The following is a 22,292-nucleotide window of genomic DNA, read 5'->3' on the forward strand; positions in this document are numbered from 1 at the left end:
CACTTAAAATTTTGTACCTAAGGGTTTGGAAAGTTTAAAATATCGGACGATTTAAACTGTCGGAATTTTGTTACCGAAAAAGCTCCTTTCCTGGGCCTGCATATCCTTTTTATAGGACTTGATGATGCAGCAAAACCAAATCGTAGAACATTTCCCGGGAGGGATTTGTCTTCGCACAGTTGGTACCGGGCGCCATGCATTAGTGCATATATGGTTTGGGAAGGATTTTGATGGTGGGATACCAGGGGTATAGTTGGATGGGTATGAAATTCAAATTTAAATTGTTTCTATTTACATTTTTATATAATTCATTTTTTTTTTAATATTAAGGGTAACTGGTATCTTAGGATAAGGATTATAGGAATATTATTTACAAATTAGGTTATTTATATTTAAACTAGAGTTAAAGCATAATTATTTACAAATTTCCAGATATTTACAAAATTATGAAAATATTTACAAAGTATGAATATTTACAAAAAAAAAGAAGAAAAATATATATAAAAAACAAAAAGAAAAAATACAAAAAAGCAAATCTGAGTTGTGACCTATCACATAGGTAACAATCTCGTTCTTGCGCTAATAAGTTCATCATGACACTGTGGGAAATTAGTGAGAAATTTAATTTGATCAAATCAATTTTTTCGCTCAAAATATTTGACTGTTTTGGACGCTAATTAGCTGAGAATAGGTTAAGACGTCAGCAAGCCATGGAATTTCCTTGGTGAACGTTGACAGATGTCAACTAAGTTCATGCACGCGCAATTTGCAAAAAAAAAAACAAAAATAGAGCAATTATCGGATTTCTAATGAATGTTTAGATTTGGTGATAACTTTCACACCGTTCTATTATCATTTCATTTCAAAGTGATAATTCAATCCAATAAGACTCACCCGTTTTTATTGCGCACAACGTTTCGTTTCTTTGACTGCCAATACCTACACATATATAGTTCTACCAAAACCCGAAACAAAGACCTCCATGTTCCTTGCGGTTGCCCGAAATTTTATGGCACATAAGGTGATAGAGCCAAATCTAGAGTGCCGTGAAAAGTGTACTGCGATCTGTCAAACTTGAGTACCCTTTGCAGGCGTACAGATTGGGTATCACTACTAGTACTACATTTAGGCCCTTGGTACAGCAAAAGATACCCAAGTTTGACTGATGGCAGTACACTTTTTACGACATTCTAGATTTTGCTCTATTACCTTATGTGTGCCATAAAATGTTGAGCAACCGCAAGGAACATGCTAGTCTTTATTTCGTCTTCGGTTGCACTGATTTCGTGTTCTAAACTCGATGGTCCCTTCCTGAAAGATACTCGTGAAGAGAAAATATATCAACGTCATATGCAGCCCAGATTCCGCTGTCACAAAAATTCAAATGCAGCCAGTCATTTTTATAACTAAAAAAGTGAAGCATATTTTATTCAAAATAAAGTGTTAACAAAAACCTCAGTCAGTGAAGCAGTTTTTTTTTCCAAACATGCTGATTAATCTAAACACAAGACTAGTTATTTCTAATGTCTGCTACGTTTGCTGGCATGAAATTACACTCAAAAGGTTATGTATGCTTCGGTGTAATGTAAACGCAATACTTTTTCGATGAGGTGAGGGTTATGTGGGGGTTTGAACAGCTTGCGCATGATTGATGTAAACACATAGTGGAATAAGAAAAATCTAAGCAATCACAGAAAAAGAAGACCGTCCTCGCGAGTCTCGTCTCAGGTCCCTTCGATATCGAGTTATGGGTGGTTGACTGTATTGCTTCATTTCCATTCACAAAAATTCACATTAAATAAATCAAATCAAGAATCGCTGCTGATTCATATTTGATGGATGCTACTAGATCATCGCAATCGAAGAAAGCAACTAATTCAACTAAACACATGAATGCTACCGGAAATGTTAATGATTTATCGCTATTCATGGATTCTGATTCAACTACATATATGACCGCTATTACCAGCAATAGCAGCACCCAACTGACTCATCTCTTTCATGAGTGCTACTGGATCTTCTTAATCCATGCATGATTGAATTTCAACCATTTATGATAAGAAATTGTAATCGAGGTAGGCCATGATTTTTTTTTCTATTTTTATCTAGACCAACATTTGAAAACACAGTATGTCGCAAATGTATACAAAGCTCGAATTTTTCAGAAAATGATGATTTTCGGAAAGGAATATTCGTTGCACACAAAACAATCTAGGACAACATATAGTTCGTCATAATAACGGCAACAGAACCAAACATTTTGTCAGAATATGATATTAAGACAACAGGCTATGAAATAAGTGTGAGAAGTTGCAGTTTCCACATTCTATCCAATGAAATAATCCAATAACAACTTTGTACATATTGCCGTCCAGAGGGGAAGTACAAATTGACAACAATGCGGCATTGTCCGGTGAAATCATTAACTTGTTATCTGTCATACGTCGATTCCGCAGCCAACTGCGACGGGTAGGCGAGGAACCAGCGGTTGACAGTGACGATAATTAAAATCACATTAAATCGGTACCACTTGATGCATTGCCTACTTCTATGTATTGCTACGTACCTACGTTTCAATCGCTGATGTTCCCGACATCCGCAGATTATTGTGCCACGATTCGCAGAGCTTTGCCGCGTGATATATGACGGACACGTGGATTAGCATGAAGTGGAGAAGATTTCGCATTGACTTTTCTGCGATAGTTGACAGTAAACTTTGATCACTACGGTTGTAGATTATAAACAAAGTATTGTCGCCATTTTGAAACCCAAAATAAAACCATGCTTGATTTTCGAGTCATAGTTGTGTAAAACAAACATAATGTTGAAATATAATGTGTTCAAAAGTTCTGAGTAACTACACCCAAGAATACTGAAAGAACTGTATAATGCAAAATTCCTTATAGAACCTCATAAAAACATTGTTATATCTTATAAAAACATTTGAATGCATAAAAATCTAACATTTTCTGTACATGTAAGGTTTTTAAGAAACGATTGTACCAAAATCTAGTAGTCGTTGGCTGATTGTATTCCTTTCAATAGAAGTTTGACTGTAACCGTGACTCGAGTAGTAAGGTCACTCGAACCGACATGAGTCTGTCGCTGGGGGCTTGTCGGCTGTTGATCAATGACGTACGGGTCCGACCGACAAGCGTGGCTTGCTATGTGTGCCTTATTATTGGACACTGTACAGATCCAGAGGGAGATTGGAGAGTATACCTACCTAGTTGTTTGTCAGCAATCGCGATTTGCGGTAAATAAGCTTGCCGTTCCAATAGATTTGTTTTTCCGCTCGAGAGGTATGGCATAAATATTGCGATTTATCAACATTCAAAGTTCATCCCGCAATGGAAAAACGTCATGTGATGTGGTGACGATGTACGAGTGATAGAGTGTTGTTTGTTTTTCCCGCGAAGCTCCACGTGATTCGAGAGCTGGGTGGTATTGCTGAATTGAATCGAATTTACATGTAATTGTTGGTTGAGGTTTCCTTACTTGGTTTTGCGTTCTAGTTCAGATGTGGTCATTGCCCTTTGGACGTACGTTGATAAATGACATGATGGATTATATTTAGCTTGAAATAACTAGTTATGAATCAAAAAACTTTACAGTGAATGAACAGATGTTTTTTTTTAAATAAATAATTGATATTCGAACATTTTCATAACAGTTCAGTTGAAATAACTCGTTGACATTAGAGTGCCTGTAAACAAGAGTGACGTCTTGTTCCAGTTTTGACAGATCTCCTGCTCGAAAACAGTATGGAAATGACAGTTCGCCGCTGTTCCAATTTTGAAATTGATATACTATTAAGTTGGGTGACAAAACGTCGAATCCCGAATCGTCGAATGCCAAAACGACGAAAGAACAAAACGTCGAAAGGACAAAATGTCGAAAAGTAAAAAATTGAAGGAAACGAAATTTCTTGGAAGAATAATTCTCTTCCGAAAGAATAAATAAAACATTAAGTGCTAAACGTTATGCAGAGCATATTTAATCGACCCCGAAGTAAAAAAAGAAGTCTGCCAAACAATCTTGAATATTCGCCACTTTCGACGTTTTGGCATTCGACGTTTTGTCTTTCGACATTTTGTCCCTAAACCATACTATCAGCACGGAACCAAAGTTCATTTATAAATTGATAACTGCAAATGCTAACGACTCAAACGACTTTGAAATCGAATTTCAATTTCGCGTCGCCACGAAAAAACAAGCATGTCGCGTGACTCACTCGTGAATGGAATTCGCAAGCGTTGTAGAGTTTGCATTAATTAACCCAAATATTCCCCATTCGATCAAAATATCTCACTTCGTTCGAGAACATTCTGAATCGAAGCAAGCCGCGGGGCTCGCTCAATCATTCAAGCTCATAGTAGGCCATATCGTACACGGACCAAAAGAGCGCCATGTCCGGCCTACTGTGTTTTGTTTGTGGTTTATGGCTGTGGCAACAGTCAGGGTTCAATTTTAACACACGTTAATTGACCCCTGCCAACTCGGGAGAAATTTGTTTTCATTTAATCAAATCGAGCGAAGATAACTGTTTTGCCATAAACAACCGGAGCGGAACAATTAAATATTGCGCTCCGACGCGGTGTCGTGTTGTTTGTTTCAATCGAAATCCTGTGACGAGGGGCCCGTTCGTTCCAACAATTGCCTTCGGGTGACGTCATAGTTCATGAGCCGGCCGAAAAAGGTTAAGAATCGTGCAATGACTTTGAGTGAAAACTCGTTGTGTCATATAAATATTAACACACCAGATGGTGTTTGCACAGCGTCGCCGCCTACCGACAAGCAATTAACACCAAAAAATATTCGGATAAAAATTTGCATGTACGAATTGCCGAAAAACTTGTGACACGCTTCTGTAGGCTTTTTTTCACAACATAGTCATTGTTCAGCAATTTAGCACAAGTATTTTAATATATTCCGTAAATTGTTAGTCATCTCTCAATAAACCATTAGCACGCTGAGAAATGCTGAATATTTGTGAATCAATTTGGACCACCGTCATATATATTGTCGAAAGGTTACACTTGTTGCTTCAGAATAAAACATGTAATCTAGACCAATATAAATCAATTTATTCCAAAGAAAAAGACCATCTGCGTCCTTTATATGCGAATGTAGAGCAACCATTAATCAAGATACTGATTGAGTGTCACGCTGCAGTCGCATCACATTCTTCAAATGCCCTATCATTACTAACCCATCGGTTCGCCTGCTATGATTGCACTGCTTGGTCGTCACTATCATAGAGCTTTGATTAAGTTTCACTTGTCGGTCGACTACAGTTGCCATAACGACCAGTCACAGGAAAGGGCCTGCTCAGAATATGTACTGGATTTTTCGGGTGGGCGCAAACGAATACGTCGAATTTCGAGACCCAAGTTCATGGCCTGCTACGAATACCGAGCACTATCAACGCAGCGCATGCTGTGTGACCTCATGCTTCCGGTACGTTTCGAAAACACACATGCTTGTGTGCGCAACGATTAGAACGTCAAACGACAAAAAAAAATAAAAAATGACTGATAAGGTCGGTTGGTGGCGTTGATTGTTTTTTGTTTCGTTTTTCAATTTTTGTTACGGTTGAATGAGCTTGCACACCCGAGTACCGGAGAGTGCGAAGGCTCGACCGTGTACGTCAATGGACCTGACCGACCGACTGCTGCGAGAGTTATTGCGTAGGTATTCGGCTACTTACCAAAAATCGACAGCACCCACCTTCAATGCCAAAGTTAAGGTTCTATTTTGGGGTTTTCCCACTGGCGTAGAATTTCGCACAAAAAAATCGAAACGTCTATTTATGAGAATGGATGGATTCTAGCTTTCGTTTGTAACGCTCATTTATGGGGACTTTTTGCGGCTGAGCTCTTGCGAAGGTCGACGCGGGCTTGTAAATTTGAACTGAAGCGGAATGCCGTTAATAATCTAGTTGCCTGCGTAATTAACAATTCATATTCGCAACGAACGAGGAATGCGACATTGTGACAAATGATACTTCGGGGAAGTTAATTGAAACAAATTGAAGGATCAGAGCAGTAGCGTTACATAAGCTAGAAATACAATTGACATTTGGCCTTAGTCATTTAAGCTCACATTTTTGCAAGCAGTCTAGCAGTTGCGATTTTGATAACAAAAAATTGTGAACTATATTCATGCCGATCAACGCCCTTATTCTGGCAACAGACACGATTATTCTACATTTCGAATTCAGGCGTGAAACACATATTTGTTTTGCTTCCTCTAATATACCATAGAAAAAAACTTATTTGGAGTTCGTGGCTTGCCATTAGCAAAAGGCACCGTATACATCTTTGTAATGATTCATGCTCTTCTTGTATTGTAACTAATTAACTGAACCGGGCAATCTCTCAGTAACAAGAGATCCCTCGAGCTGGGTCTCAGGGTCGGCTTGCTACTGGGTAAGCTGAGAGGCTACGCGACCAAAGTTGTGCAGCGTACCGTCACCTGACTAGGGCTATTGTAGTGTGTGAATTGAAAGAACTCTAAGTTGGTGGGAATCTCTAGGGTTTTATTGGGCAAACTGAGCTATTGTGGGATTTAGGGTTATCTTCTAATGGTTTATTGCAAGCTATTGTTCTTGTGGGGGTGTGGGTGTTAATGGGTTTTCACGTACCGGTACGACTTGCTGCTTCTGGTTGCTGCCGACGATCCCCTGATGTCCTGCGAGCGCTCGCTGATGCTGCTAACAGGCTGGGATATTCTGCGGCTGGACAGGTGGTAACGACGACACCGTAGACGTAGTGTCGTAGGAGTTTGGCTTTATTAGGCGTCCTCCCTCTTTGACGGCAATCGACACGGCCCAGGACGGTACCGGAGTGACCGTGCCGAGAGGGGAAAGCTCCTGTACGGTTAGGGGTGATTACCCCGAGCTGTGGACCTCCTTTACGATTATGACCGAAATGGCCAGAAGTCAGCGATGGTCCTTGACGGGTTAGGCTTAGCAGACTTCCGTCTACTAGGCCGAAACGTGTGCTGCTGGTAGTCCACGCCACACCAGCCAAGATGGCGAAATTTTAACGGTAAGATAAAAAAGGTCCTGTGAGGGTAATGGGAGGAGTTAGCTAGCCGTACTAACTTTCTAGCCATTAGTTACAGGCATTAGATTAGAAAAGATCATACCTGACGAAATACACTTTCTCTCCCAATTTGTACGGTTACCACTCACTTTAATTATAGCTTTAAGGACACTTTCAAAAATGCACTTGAGCACACGCACGCCTTTTTCAGAGTCAAGTGATGGCGATTGTAGAATTTGGCTTGACCCTCTTGTCTGTTTTTCCTCCCCTCCCCAATTTCCTCAATTGTGGGTTGGGGGGTTGTTACCACCTGTTGCGTGTAATACGCCTGCTGGCCCACTTATCGTTTATGTTTGTACTTGTACCCACAGCTTGCATGCAACTTTTTCATGTTTATAATTCAAATTTAACAATTCTTCTAATTTACTAACAATCATATTTTATACATTTTGACAATCTACTAACATTGATAACATTTACTAACCCTTTAACTACTAACCCTATACTAATCCAACACCACTGAACACTAGAAACGTGACAGTATACAAATAAAAAATAGCACGAATTAAAAAAGGACTAACAATTTGTAACAAACGGTTTCAGTATCGTCTTTTTTGCCATTTCTCATCTTAATAGGCTGTTTTACATCACGGCAATCTATCATGGAACGGCCTACTTTCCTGTACTGAAGTATGCAGTGCGGGAATAGTCATTACGCAACTGAAACCAGTGCTGTACATTGGCGTAGCTAGGATTTTTTCCTGGAGGGGGCCTAGGGGGGCCTAGAAAATTTTTGATTTACCGATTTTCGCAAATTTCGTAGTTTGCGTTGATTTTATCTGTTTGTGTTTTTGTCTCATATCAGCTATTATCTCTGAATATCAGTAATGCTTGTAAACTACAATTTTCATTACGGAAAATTCGACACGAATGCCACACGTATGCTAAAGTGTCCTAAATAAATATTAATAATAATAATAATAATAATAATTACGGAAAATATCAATTCTTTGTCTAATCCAGTAAAAAAATCCTTCAAGAATTTTTCCAAAGAACTCACGAAGAATATCTTGAAGTTCTTGCACAAACTTTTCAAGTATCGGGGATCTCTTCATGAACTATTTTCGTACTTTTCCAGTGCAAGAACGCCATTACCAGTTTTCACTCAGTTTTTGCTGGGACTCCCACGGAATAAATAGTTATTATTTAACAGATTTTTCCCGCAGTTTCTTAAGGCTTTATAATCTGGAATTTTTCGAAGAAACTTGATACAGTTTTTGCTCAAAAGAAGACATCAAAATTTTAAACATTTCTCCATGAAGCTAAACTTCGTACTTATCACACATAAATTTTAATTGTTGAAAATATCATTAAGTTGTTCATTAATAATGTATTAAGGATTTTCTGGATATACTTTGGATTTTTCCAAGAAATATTACAATAAATACTACCAAAATTGTGTTCAAAAATCTCTCTGAAATTCTTGAAGTCAGGGTGTCGACTACCTGGAAAAACTTGGAAAGTCAGGGAATGTCAGGGAATCCAATTTTTGACCTGGAAAGTCAGGGAATTTCACTACAGGTCAGGGAAAATTATCTATTAATACTATATTACAACATCAAACGAGTTGATTATCTGCATCAATAATTTACGATAAATTTGTTGGACGAAATGGGTAATCAATCTTAGCTTTTAACCATTGATAAAGCGCTGTTATGTATGGTAAGAAAACTATATTTTACTGTCTATAAAAAAAATCCTTGGAATTTCGAATTTTGAAAATGTGATGAATAAGGTTCCAAGCGCTACTTTAGGATTTTAATTAGAAGATTTCCTATACTGATGTTAAGAATCGCAGAATGAACACAAAAAATTCTCCAGATATTCTGGAGACTCTTCTGAAATTCTCCTTAAGTGACCAATCGGCGTGTTGTGATTCTTTGCAATTTGTTATGTCTGGATCATCCCCGCTATCATAAATTGAATTTAATTGACAATTTCATCGGCCTTTTCCGGTAAAATTAAAATTGTAACATTTACCGAAGGTTTACCGAACTCTTGTAAGTCGAATCCAGAAATTCTCTAAATAGAATTTCTGCTATGATAGATTGAAATTTTGTGAGATTTCTTGAAGATACTCTTAGAAGAATCGATTATTGAATTCTTGGAGCAGTTCCTCACAGCATTGCTGGAGGCACGACAAAAAATTGAGACTCTTGAAAAAATCTTCCTAAGTATTCTTGAAGAAATATTCGCATTAGTTTATGGAGGAATAATGTAAGATTATGAAATAGCATCTTCTTATATTAAGCAAACACATGTACAGAAAAACATTGAGAATTTGAAATCTTGAAGATTTTAACTGAGTATGATTAGTAAGTAGATGACTCAGGATTTTCTGGGTATCTACTCAGGTTTCACTATTTTTTGTTTCATACGAATCTACAAGCTTCGAAAGAAAACACTCAAGTGATCAGTTTAATCATACTAGCTTAAAAACGCGCTCTAGAAAATTATCTAACAATTGTATTCGAGTAAAGTGAAAGCCTTTGCTAAACTGAGCGAAAGCTTTTTCTTTATACGACCTATTACGGTCCTAATAAAGACCTTAATTTTCCTTGTACTTGCTCAAAATTTGACGGCACTTGAAGTAATACATCAAAATCTAGAATGTCGTAGAAAGTGTACTGCGATATGTTAAACTTGTTAAACAAAATGTGGCGCTGAGCCCGACAACTATATTTTTATTTCGTCTTCAAACCAAATTCAGTAATCTGAAATGTTTCTGAAAAATTACTGGAAGGTCGGGGAAAGTCAGGGAATTTTATTTTCCAAATTGAGTCGACACCCTGTAGAGGATTGCTTGAAAAATTCATAGCAAAAATTATTGATTCTCTCTTTATTTCTCCTAATATTCCACAAGGTTTTCATAAATAATTAAATAAGATTTAACTGGGAAAATGTTCTCAGTGATTTTTCAGAGAAGTTTTCAACAAATCTATCTGCATTTTTTCAAAGAAAATTGTCTAAGTGTTTCTTTAGATTTATCTAAAAATCAATTTGATATCAATCCCCGAATTCCTTACCCATATTTTTCAATTCAATCATTTCAAAGTTTTTAGTGGAATGGATTCAGCTATTCTTTCATTAACTCTTCCGTGCAAATATTCAAAAATTTTTTCGAGAAACTTGTTCAGAGATTTCTCTTTTTTTATTATTAAAGTTCAAATTGAATTAAGAAAAATATTGAACTCTTATTGGGAAACTCAAGAATTAATCGTAGAATTTTTGGAACTTTCTGACGTCCTGACGATGTTACTCACAGAAAAAGCTTTGGCGTTTTTTTGTAGGATTAACTACAAAAAATCTTGTTAATTTTTATCGTCTTTATAATAGACAATGGTTTATGTTAAAACGGATGGAATTTTTATGAAGGTGTTTGTATCTTACATTTTAGAAAATGTTTCGCATGAACTCTGAAGCTTTATTATGGCAGATTAATCTAAAAACTTTTAACTATTGTGGTAGAACTGTAAAAGTTGAAGGTGAAAATATTGGTGGTTTTTATCAAGAACTCTGCTAAAAATGTTTTATAACTAAATTCATAATTTAAAACTTGGAGCAAATTTTTGCATAACTTTGAAAATTCGTTGAGGAATTCCTGATGGATTTTCAGAAATCAGGAGCCATACGTATAAGAATTCTGAAAATTTTTAAAACTCCTGGAATTCATTTTTCTCCTTTAGATTCTTTAAAATGTTGCTTTTTGGAGTTCGAATTTTTGTACGAAGGTGCCTAAGAATACGTCATGTGAAGGAAGGAGAAACAACAAAATGTTAAATCAGATCGAAACAACCGAAGATAAGTGATTATCTATATTTTTTCTCTAGAGGTGAATCAATGGGCTGGATAAATAAACAATAAACTGCAGGATAATTGAAATCGCTCAAATCATATTAAAAAAAAAAAAAAATCTCAAGGAGCTCCATCAGAATTTTCATAATTAAGCCAAAAAGCCTCTAGGAATTCCGCCTTGAAAATGTACAAGAATTCAATTCCAGAATATATATTTTTTGCAGAACTTATAAAACAATTTCTAAAACATTGTTTTAAGGAAGATCTTCACAAATTTCTTCATGAATTTCTTAATTAATCCCTGTGCAGTTATTTTGCTAGATTGCTAATTTTGGAAGTAAAAATATGCCTGGGATTTTTCAATAAATTTCTTCTGGAGATTCGAAGCCAAAAGACATTCCAAAAATACTTTTCGTATATAATTCCTGTAGAATCTGGGAATTTGAAGTAGAATTCACAAAAAAAAAAAAAAAAAAACAAAGGAGAATGTGTAACGCAATTTACAATGCATTTCAAAAATATTTCTGAAGGACTTATAATGAACTTTGCGAAAAAGTTTTTAATAACTTTTTTGGAAAAAGTAGGATCATTTACGGCTTTGGCACCATTGGACTATTATCGGCAACCAAATTTCAAATACCAGATACACAGATTTTTTTCTGCAAAACCCATCAATGAAAACATTCAGATGTTTCTTTGTTTTGTCAGCTTCCCGTCGACGAGATTGCCGAGACTGGACGAACAATTTCACCATAGATGCCATCAATTCAAATGAACACGCCTCAAAGTGCGACTGATTTGGAGATTTGCCTACAGTTCTTATGGAAAATCTGCCGAAGAGAATATTTAAAGCTGCCGACATTACCCGAGCAGAAGAAAGTAACTACTGAATACCAAATTGAGGTATTCCATGCCAGATAATTTCCAATACTTACAACCTGAATGAGGTATGAATGAGCCCTGCATATTAGGTAAAATACCTCAAATAATACCTTCTGCACATTCTACAAATACCAAGCTAATAATTATATGAGGTATTGTAATACCTAAATAATACTTGACGGATTTTCATATAAAAGTGAAATTTTTCAATAGTATTTCAATACATCCAGCAGTCATCAATAGCTATCGAATACCAAAATGAAGTATTTTCAATTGTTTTAAGCATGTTTTTCAAATACCATTATAATACCAATATGAAGTATTGACAACTGAACAATACCTAATTATGGTATGATACCAAAATATGGTATGCATAAGTTATTGCGAGTTATTCTTTCCTCCCCGGGTAGTCACACGAATTCGATTGGTTGTTCGAAGCGTTATAAATAAGTTTTCAAGAAGGTTTTAACAAGTCTATCGGTGTGAATTGATAGAGGATTGAGCAGTCCATACATGTGAACAGGCAAAAACGTAATTTGTCTGCTGATGTTCGAGAAAATTGCAAAAGAAGCGCGACATCGGTTTGGACTGCCAAGAATACGTAAATTACCCTATATGAAGGAATTTGACAGAATCAAAGATTATTTAGAAAAAAAAAATTTAGGGCAAAGTTTGAACTTTTTCAAGGTTTAGCAATTTTTTGCAAATCTCAATATTATTTGACTACTTTCTAAAAGATTTGAAGCAAAAGGTATAAACCACTCTTCTGGCCCCCCTGCCCCCCCTGTTCCTACGCCAATGGTGCTGTAATGATTCATTACGCAACGCTTTTTCATTACGCAACTGTTTTGAGAACAAGTTGCAGAACTTGATTTTTACAGCACACGTCGAAATTATCCGAGAAATTTACGACTCGTGCTGTAAAAATCATCATTATGCAACTTGTTCCGTAAACTACTATTTCCGCATGTACCTACTACTTTGTCGAGTTGCAAATTTCATATCAACCAACTCATTGGAACGTGCCGTACGTTATGGTGTTCCCGCAACTGGGCCCATAACCTCTTGGAATAGACTCTTGGAATTAATTTGTACAAATATTGTTCCCCAGTCACTAAATGCTTGAAAATTACCCTCAGAAAATCATGGCCTACTATTTAAATATGAGAAATTTGACAACTCGCTCAAAGTAACGTCGTTGTATGTACTCTGTACCAATTAGGACTTTCCGTAATGAGTAAATGCAAGATCGCAATTTCTTCTAACTCCCTTTGAACATTCTTCTCCCACTCATTCCAGGTTGGCTATCATGTCGCCAAGTGCTGAACATCATGGTCATCTTCGGCTTCATGCTGAACTATGCCCTGCGAGTCAACTTCACCATCGCCATCGTGGTGATGGCCAAAACGCTGAAGAATCTCACCAACGGTGGAGCCGCGTTGGACGACGGCTTCGGCAATGAAACCTCGACGGCCTTGGCCAGCGTGGCCTCGACGACCGAACAGAGCGTCATCAGCGAAGAGGACAAGTTCGAGTGGGACGCCTACCAGCAGAACCTGATGCTCGGGAGCTTCTTCTGGGGCTACGTGCTGACGGAGCTGCCCGGAGGTCGACTGGCCGAGATCATCGGAGGTCGCCGTGTCTTCGGATATAGCATGCTTTTCGCTAGTGTATTGACTTTGCTTACCCCTATTGCTGCTTACACCAATTATATTGCGGTAGTTATATTGCGAGCTGTTCTAGGCTTCTTCCTGGGAGCATCCTGGCCGGCAATCCACCCGTTGACCGCAGTCTGGATTCCACCCATGGATCGGTCCAAGTTTATCGCTAACATGATGGCTTCCTCGCTTGGTGCCGCCATCACGATGCCAATCTGCGGCTATCTCATCGCTACCATTGGATGGCAGTCGGTATTCTACTTCACCGGAGGGCTTGCCCTGGTGTGGTCGGTCATGTGGTTCCTGGTGGTGTTCGAAACCCCGGCTGAGCATCCACGAATTTCCGCAGAGGAACGCAACGAGATCGAGACCGCTATCGGTGCCAGCGTTAAGGCCAAGAAGCCCACGTACGTCCCGTGGAAGTCGATCTTGACTTCGCCACCGGTTTGGGCCATCATCCTGACCCACGGTGCTTCGGTATTTGGCTTCTTCACGGTCGTTAACCAGCTGCCAACCTACATGAAGTACATTCTGAACTTCAACATCAAGGAGGTAAGGAGGGCGTCAGGTTAAACGTTTATAGAAGACTAATCGCATTGATCGTTTTCAGAATGGTTTGTTGTCTTCGCTGCCTTACTTCGGCAAATACGCCATGGCTGTGATCTCTTCTCACTTGGCTGATCATCTGCGTAAGAACGGAACTCTGTCAACCACTGCCACGCGCAAGATCTTCACTGCTTTCGGTGAGTATCTTTAAATCTTCTGAGCCCTTTGGATCTAATCCAAATACCCTTTCTCCAAACAGCTGTCATGACCCCCGGCTTCCTGATGATCGTCCAGGTGTACATGGGCGAAAACCGCAGTTGGGCCGTCGGTATCTTCACGTTGGCTCTGTTCCTGAACGGTGCCGTCACTGCTGGATACCTGGGCAACGGGCTGGACATTGCACCGAACTTCTCCGGTACGATCTTCGGTATGGCCAACACGCTGTCCTCGTTCGGAGGTTTCGTATCGGCGTACATGGTCGGCGTTCTCACCAACGACAACGTAAGTATAATTCGGTGCACGACGTTAGCCCTTATCCTTTCTTGGGACTCTAATTCACTGTTCAATCCATCTCACCCTTCTCACCGCAGCAAACCTACGGCCAATGGCAGATCGTGTTCTGGATTCTCGCCATTATCTACATTGTCGGTTCCACGGCCTATCTCATCATGGGCACCGGTGAGCTGCAGCCATGGAACAACCCACCGGAGAGGGGAGTCAACAACCGCGAGACTGAAGAAGGCGTCCCATTGAACCAGCAGGGCCAAAACAACAAACCAATCTCAGCTTCGTCCTAAGAAGGCAGGTTCCCAGACATGGCAGCTGGAGAGCGGAATCAAATATCTGATTTTGAAGGACAGGATCGCGCGGATGGCGCATCGGTCCTTCCTAGGGGTAGATACTTATTTGAATTTCTCTCAGAATCACAATCGCGCGCTCTGGTCGCGTTTGTTGCTTAGGTCAGAATGTAAATTTTAATTTGTTTAATTTTAAACTGCGACACAAATGAATGTTAGTTTTTAATTACTTTGTATGAGTGATTTCTTGTTACTTTAGTGGAGTACTACTTACAGTAGATTTCAGAATGAGAGTGGTAGGTTCTCGTGATTTGCTTTAGCATTTATTAATTTATTTTGTTAAGAGTGAATCGTGACGAAAAGTGAATCATCGGTAGTAGTATTTGAATTATTGCGAGTTGAGCTTAAGATGCTGAATCCTCAGATGTAAAACATCATTCCGGTCAATGCACTGTTGTTTCGATCGTTATGAGAATCAATGAGAAAGATCAAAAATTTAGAAAAGAGACCATTTTTGGACGAAGAATGTGATTCTACTCAGATTAAGTGCTAATAACCTCACCTCAATCAAAAGAACAAACACGTGTAGTTCAGATTTCAATTGATACACTGCTAACGTTTTCATGTTTTAGTGAAAACTGTCGGTAATTCGCATCCCGCGAAACTGATAGTACTAATCGAATGCAACCTGAGTTCTCACCAATTTGCCAAAATCCAACCGCGAAGATAATCATCAGTCCTCTGAATGCGTTCTCTCACGATCCACTTAGAAGGTAATATACTCACCGAATACTGCGGGCCAAATATTGAATCACGAGTAGCGAACTATTTCAACACCACGTGTGTGCCTTTTCACTAGAACTGGTATCAGAAAGCAGAAAACAAGCCAAGTGTACTTTGAACCTATTTTTTTAATACACGTATACAAAACAATAGAATAGAACCGAATGTCGTGTACTCTGAGACAAACCATCCGATGTGGGTGATAGAAGAAAATAGCCACTATTGTCAACATTTTTAGGGTATTTTTTTATTTACAATCTTCTGTAGAGCAGAGTAGAAAAGTATACAATAGAATTAAAGATTACTCGATTTTAATTAAAGGGAAATAAACGTTAGTAACCAAAACCGATGTAATGAAAATGTTAGTATCTTCGAAAACAAAAATCTCTTCTTTATAGATACCTACACATACTGGACTAATTGCACAGACCTCCAAGGATTCCTCAAAATAATTATAAATCGAAGCCACACTTCGAATTTAAAGAGTCCAAATCCAGAGAACCTGACAACTATTCACGCTGAAAATTTTATCGATGCTCGCTGATGATAACCAATCGATCAAATTTACAGCGCAGAGCTCTGAGTGGCTTTTTTTATTTGTGCCATGAAAATTTAAATTGTTATTAAGTTTTATAATCTGCTTAAGGCGTACTTGGCCATCACTGAAATTTGTACGCGTTATTGATGGTTTTCGATATGCTCTTCAAAGAATACAAGATTACGATTCTAATAAAAACACTGATTTAAAATTCTGGTCGATCCAATGCTGAGAAAATTAGCCATGTTTTTTTCAGTGCGTTTTTTGAGAAATGTTCCAACTCAAAGTAAAAATTTAGTATACAAAATTAAAAAACTGTTTTTGGATACGAAGTAACTATAACTTATCGCCTTTCGAATGCGCCATAGAGAGTTTGAGTTGGACGTGTAATCACAGAGATATTGACTTAAATTAAATTTGCCTATTTTAAAAATGGTACGCCTCGAAAAGGCCCACAAATACATTGAGATTAACAGGATTTGTGACTGACCCATGGTCCATTTTTAGTACAGTCCACTCTCCATAACTCGATATTCAAGGGACCATCGACTTATAGAATTATCGAGTTGTAGAATATAACGACACAAAAAATCCCAAAATCGAAGGAACAAATTCCTGTATTTCCAATACATAGGGTAAATGTACCAATAGTGGAGGCACTAAGCACTTTTGAACTTCATTTAACCGCCTAAATTCAAGAGGCGCAATAAATGTACATGTTAATGTTGTAACTGGAAGTAACGACCATTGACTTAATGAGAAAAAATATTTCATCGTAGGAATCCACGGCATGTTAGTGAAAAATAATACCTCCACTATTGGTACACTGTTCCTTTAGTTGCGGTATATTTTTAATTTCTGTTCCTATAGTTGCGGTATCCGTTGTTTGAAAAGGTAAATCCATTATTATGAGCCCATGTATGAATATTATCCAAAGAACATTGCATGAAATGACGAATAACTTCTCGATTCTTTCCACTAACAGAAATTACTGTATCATCAGCAAACTGGATAAAATAAGTTCCATTAGGAATTATAGAAGTTATGTCTCTTGTAAATAAATTGTATAAAAAAGGGCTTAAACAAGAACCCTGCGGTAGTCCAAAATAACAATAACGTATCATTTTGAAGAACCATTATGATACAAAAGCATTATTTTGAATGAAAATAAATTACATATAAAATTGGAAATTAATGAAGGAATTTTACAATCATTCATTTTTTCAAAGAGTAAATCTATGAGAACTGAATCATATGCACCAGAAACATCAAGAAATGTAGAAACAACATCTTGTTTTCTATTGAATGATAGTTCAATTTGTGAAGGTAAAAGCGCAATACAATCACGAGATCCACGACCTTTTCTAAAACCATATTGAGATGAAGGAAAAATATTATTTTTTTAGCCCAAAATTCAAGACGATGTAATATCATTCTCTCTATTAATTTACGAAGACATGATAATAAGCTAATTGGTTTTCTACTATTGACTTATGATGGATCTTTACCAGGTTTAATGATACTAACTACTTTAATGAAACGCCATTCAGTAGGAAATACGTTCTGTAAAATAAATTCATTATATACAGAAAGTAAATCTCGAAAACTTATTCAAACAGACTCAAGTCAAAAAAGTATACAAACTTACTTTATCGATTCTACGTGTTTCGCAGACGAAATTCTACACATTTTGCTCTAAACCAACTCGATTTTTCACTTTTAGAACGTTTACTTTCCGGAATTACAAAACGACGAAAGTAAGATTTTCAACTTTCGTTACCTAACCACTACTTTTGCCGCTCCGTTGTATGGAGAGACAAAGTGACTTAACCACGAATCAAAACTAAACACTACTTGAGCCAATTTTACACTGGTACAAAAACGTCGAAAGTAACTGAATAAATCGGCTTATCATTTTGTAAAAAACAATTTGTGGGAAATAACAGGAACTCCCTAGTTTTTGAATGCGAGCTTATTTTATGCAAAATTTAAGCAATGTACACGGCAAAAAAAATGTGAAAAAGGTGATTCATTTTAAAACAGTTGTTGAACAGAGGTTGTGATTCTTCTGAATTAATTTTCTCAAAACCGTATGGAAGCTACTTACGTCGGTTTGAAAAAGTAATCGAGAAACATAATTTACCTTCTAAAGGTAAATTTTTCAAAATAATAAATTTTATGTTGTCAATACCAGGAGCAGTATTTTTGGTACTTGACAAAGCTAAATCCATTTCTTCAATCGAAAATTTAGCACAAAGTTCAGAAAATAATTGTATGATGTTGTATTTTTAAAAGGAATATAACGAGGTACTAAATCAGGACAAATTTTAGAAGCAAATTGACTAATCCAATCTTCCGAATATTCTGAAATGATTGGAGAAGAGGCATCAAAATTTCTCAAATTTCGTGCTACAGTCCATAATGTTGATAATGAAGTCTGAGAGTCAAGATTTTCGATGAAAATTCTCCAATAATTTCTTTTCTTATATTTGATAGTTCTAGTGAATTGTGCCTCAGCTTTACAATATTAGAAATAATGATCTCTAGATCCATAACGACGAAAATTTTTGAAGGCATTAGATTTATGTTTTAAAGCTATACTACAATCATTGTCCCACCAAAGTGTTGGCTTATGTTTTTTATGCGGACTGTAATTATTTGTTTTTAGTTGAGATTTACATAAACAGTTGATTAATAACTTTGAAAAAAAAATCATAATTATTAATTGGAGAAAGTGAATTATCATAATTAATTAAAGCAAAAGAAAATTTGGACCAATCAACATTTTTTGTCAAATCAGGAATAAAGGATTCATTCGAAAATTTCTTACGGATGGGATTTTGAATTTCAATTATTATTGGTAAATGATCACTTCCGTTAGGATGATCAATAGTATTCCAAACAGTTTTAATTGATACATTATTTGAACATAGAGATAAATCAATACACGAATGACAAGCAGGTGGTATAGCAATCCTAGTAAAAGATCCATCATTAAGTATATTTGGATTTAATTCATCAATTAAATCCATTACTAAGAAACCTCTACCATCAGTTTTATCACTACCCCATGCTAAATTATGTGCATTTAAATCTCCAAGTATGTAAAAAGGAGGTGGGATATTTTCTAAAACTGATTTAATATCATTTACAGAAAATTTTACATTGGGAGGAATGTATATACAAACAATAGAAAATTGCAAATCAATTTTACTAAAACAGCAACACATTCAATTTGTGAATTGGAAGTTAAATTTAAAGATTTGAACTCAATATTTTTACGAACTCCAATTAAAAAAACCTCCATATGAAATATTTCTATCCTTCCGAATAATATTAAACGATGGAATACGAAACGATTTTGAATCTTCTAACCATGTTTCATTGAGACAAAAAATGTCAGAATTATGATTAGTAATTAATGCTTTCAGTCTGTCAATTTTTGGAATGATACTACGACAGTTCCACTGTAAAATTTTCAAATTATTAAAATTAAATTTAGCCATTACAAGGCAAAAAAGGAACTGATGAGGGGTCCAAATGAGTTTACCTTTTCAAGAATAGAAGCTAAAAATGGTAAAAACTTTTTAATTATTTTTTTTCCAAAAGTCACTCAAACCTAAAAACTCTAATATATCTTCCAAAATGCTCAAAATAGAATTTTCGGATTTATTACTAGAATTAGTGTTATTTGTATCATCATTGTTATTTTTAGTGTATTCATTATCTTTCTTGAAACCAGGTATATTTTGAGAAGATTTAGTTTTACTTAAAGGGGGGAAATTAATATCGAAAGACGTTGATGGCTGAGGATCATGATTTTGATATGACTTGTGAATTCTTTTTCTTTTACTGGGAGGTTTATAAATGAAGTTGTTTTCCTCATGATTTAGATCATTATCATCAATACTAGATAAAGGTACAAAAATATTAGGAGAACTAAAATTTTCAGAAGATTTAGTCACCTCTGAATATGATAATTTACTTTTATTTTTAATAGATTGATTAAATTTTTGTTGATAAGCAATATGAACGGAACATTCTTTTAATGAATTATGTTTTCCCCTGCAATAAAAACAAACATCAGAAATTTTTTCACAATCTGAGGAAGAATGATTTTCATTACATTTTGAACATTAAGGTTTGTTAGAGCAAAAGTTAGCTGTATGTTCAAAAAGAAGGCATCGATTACAATCGATTATTTTTGGAAAATAAAGCCTCACATGGAATTCAAGATTATCAATTATAACATAATCTGGTAAAATTGACCCTTCAAATGTAATTTTAATACAATTAGAAGGGGTGTAAAAAGAATCCTTGTCAGTAAAGCGCGGATAAACGATTACATTCTAGAATTTTAACTGACGAAATTGATTTATTTTTAAAAGATCCTAAACCATGATTCAAAATATCTTCACAGTTTAGGTCTTCATCATAAATTACGCCGCTTATTTCACATGAATCTGAAGGGGCATAAACTCTGTATAAATTAAAAAATAATTTAGATTCCAATAAAGAGTTGGCATCTTCACGGGATCCAAATATAACCCTAAGTTTGTCAGGAGAAATTTTTTTAAATTTCCTTGACAGACTTATAAGTTTTATAAATTTCTGAAGAAATTAATAAAACATTAATTGGTTTATCCTTTTTACGGAAATAAACAACAAAAGGACCAAGAAATGTTGAAGGATATGTTTTAATTCGAAGCGATTTATCTGTTAACTCGATTCCTTGAGAACCGAATTTTATGCAGATTTGTCTCCATCCCCGTCAGCCTCCATAATAGGAAAACGACGGGGGTGAAAATAAAGAACTATGTATAAGAATTAAATTACGATAGAAAAAACATTAACAAATAAAAATTTTACTTAACGAACACCTATCCACTAGAATTAGATGGATAAAACCAGCACCAGGAGGAAATCAACGTAATATTCCACTTCTTTCTTCTCCTCCTGAGTCACCGGGCATCAAAATCGTCGAGTACCAGAATCGTCGAACACCAAAATCGTCGGGCACCAGAATAGTCGGTCTATTGATTGTCACACCAGCTGCTACGGAAAACTTCTGTTTTGATGACTATTCTATCGATCCTTCCCTTCTTTCTCCAGATTAGCTCTCCTACACACGGAAATTACTGCTTCAAATCCAATTCTTCAATTCTTCAGAGATCACCTGAAAAACGGTTACAAATCGACTCGATCTATATCGATTTCTCGAAAGCCTTCGACAAGGTTCCGCATGAATTAGCATTGAAGAAACTTGATCGTCTAGGATTTCCGGTATGGATTGTACAATGGCTTCGCTCTTATCATCGGAAAGAACATCGTTCGTGAAAATAGGATGCCACAAGTCAGAATCGTTTCGCACGACATCGGGTGTGCCTCAAGGTAGTCACCTAGGGCCACTGATTTTCATAATTTTTGTCAATGACCTGTGCACTTATCTAGAGTCGTGCAAACTTATGTATGCTGACGACCTAAAACTGTACAGAATAGTAACCTCTGTGTTAGATTGCGTCGCTCTCCAATCAGATGTACAGCGGTTAGAAGAATTGTGCAGCTTGAACGGTATGGAAGTGAATGCCAGCAAATGTAAAATAATTCGATTCAACAGAACCCGATCCGATATAGTCTTTGACTACAAGCTGATGGACAAGACTCTAGAGAAGGTCACATCAATACGGGACCTAGGTCTGATTGTGGACAACAAACTACGCTTTTCTGAACACATTTCAGCAACAATCGCCAAAGCTTTCGTCGTACTCGGATTTGTGCGGCGTAACGCTGCTGACTTCAAAGATGTTTATACGCTGAAAGCTCTATATTGTTCGTTAGTACGCAGCATTTTGGAGTACGCGGTCCAAGTCTGGTCTCCCTATCATGCCATCCAAGCAAACAGGATTGAACGAGTCCAGAAGAAGTTCTTGCGATTTGCACTTAGGAGGCTGCCATGGAATGACCCGTTGCGTCTACCGCCGTATGAGCAAAGATGCCAACTTATCTCCCTGGAGACGCTTGCTTCGAGAAGGACACTTTCTGAGCGAATGTTTGTATTCGACGTGCTGTCTGGCAATTTGGATTGCCCAGAACTTCTCCAAAGAATTAATTTCTCCGTTCCGTCACGTTCGCTCCGTCGTCATTCTGCACTGTGGCTGCCCAGGCATCGCACAAATTTCGGCGA

General features: G+C 36.9%; 1 protein-coding gene across 7 annotated transcripts in view; it reads left to right on the forward strand.

Annotated features, from left to right (window-relative positions):
• LOC5568072 (sialin) overlaps nt 1–15,919 on the forward strand; it is a 50,934-nt gene extending 35,015 nt beyond the window's left edge. For 5 of the 7 annotated variants that reach the window (XM_021848308.1, XM_021848307.1, XM_021848309.1 and 2 more), the window contains 4 exons: nt 13,086–13,996; nt 14,055–14,187; nt 14,250–14,491; nt 14,581–15,748. In XM_021848308.1, the coding sequence (XP_021704000.1) occupies nt 13,086–13,996; nt 14,055–14,187; nt 14,250–14,491; nt 14,581–14,787 (1,493 nt within the window). In that variant the 3' untranslated portion in view covers nt 14,788–15,748. Of the gene's footprint in view, nt 1–7,021; nt 7,053–13,085; nt 13,997–14,054; nt 14,188–14,249; nt 14,492–14,580 lie in introns of those variants that run through there. The other 2 variants (XM_021848312.1, XM_021848306.1) reach the window with 2 other exon arrangements.
• The last annotated feature ends 6,373 nt before the right edge of the window (nt 15,920–22,292 follow it).

The sequence above is a fragment of the Aedes aegypti genome, chromosome 2 (genome assembly GCF_002204515.2).
Source record: "Aedes aegypti strain LVP_AGWG chromosome 2, AaegL5.0 Primary Assembly, whole genome shotgun sequence".
Classification (NCBI taxonomy): Eukaryota; Metazoa; Arthropoda; class Insecta; order Diptera; family Culicidae; genus Aedes; species Aedes aegypti.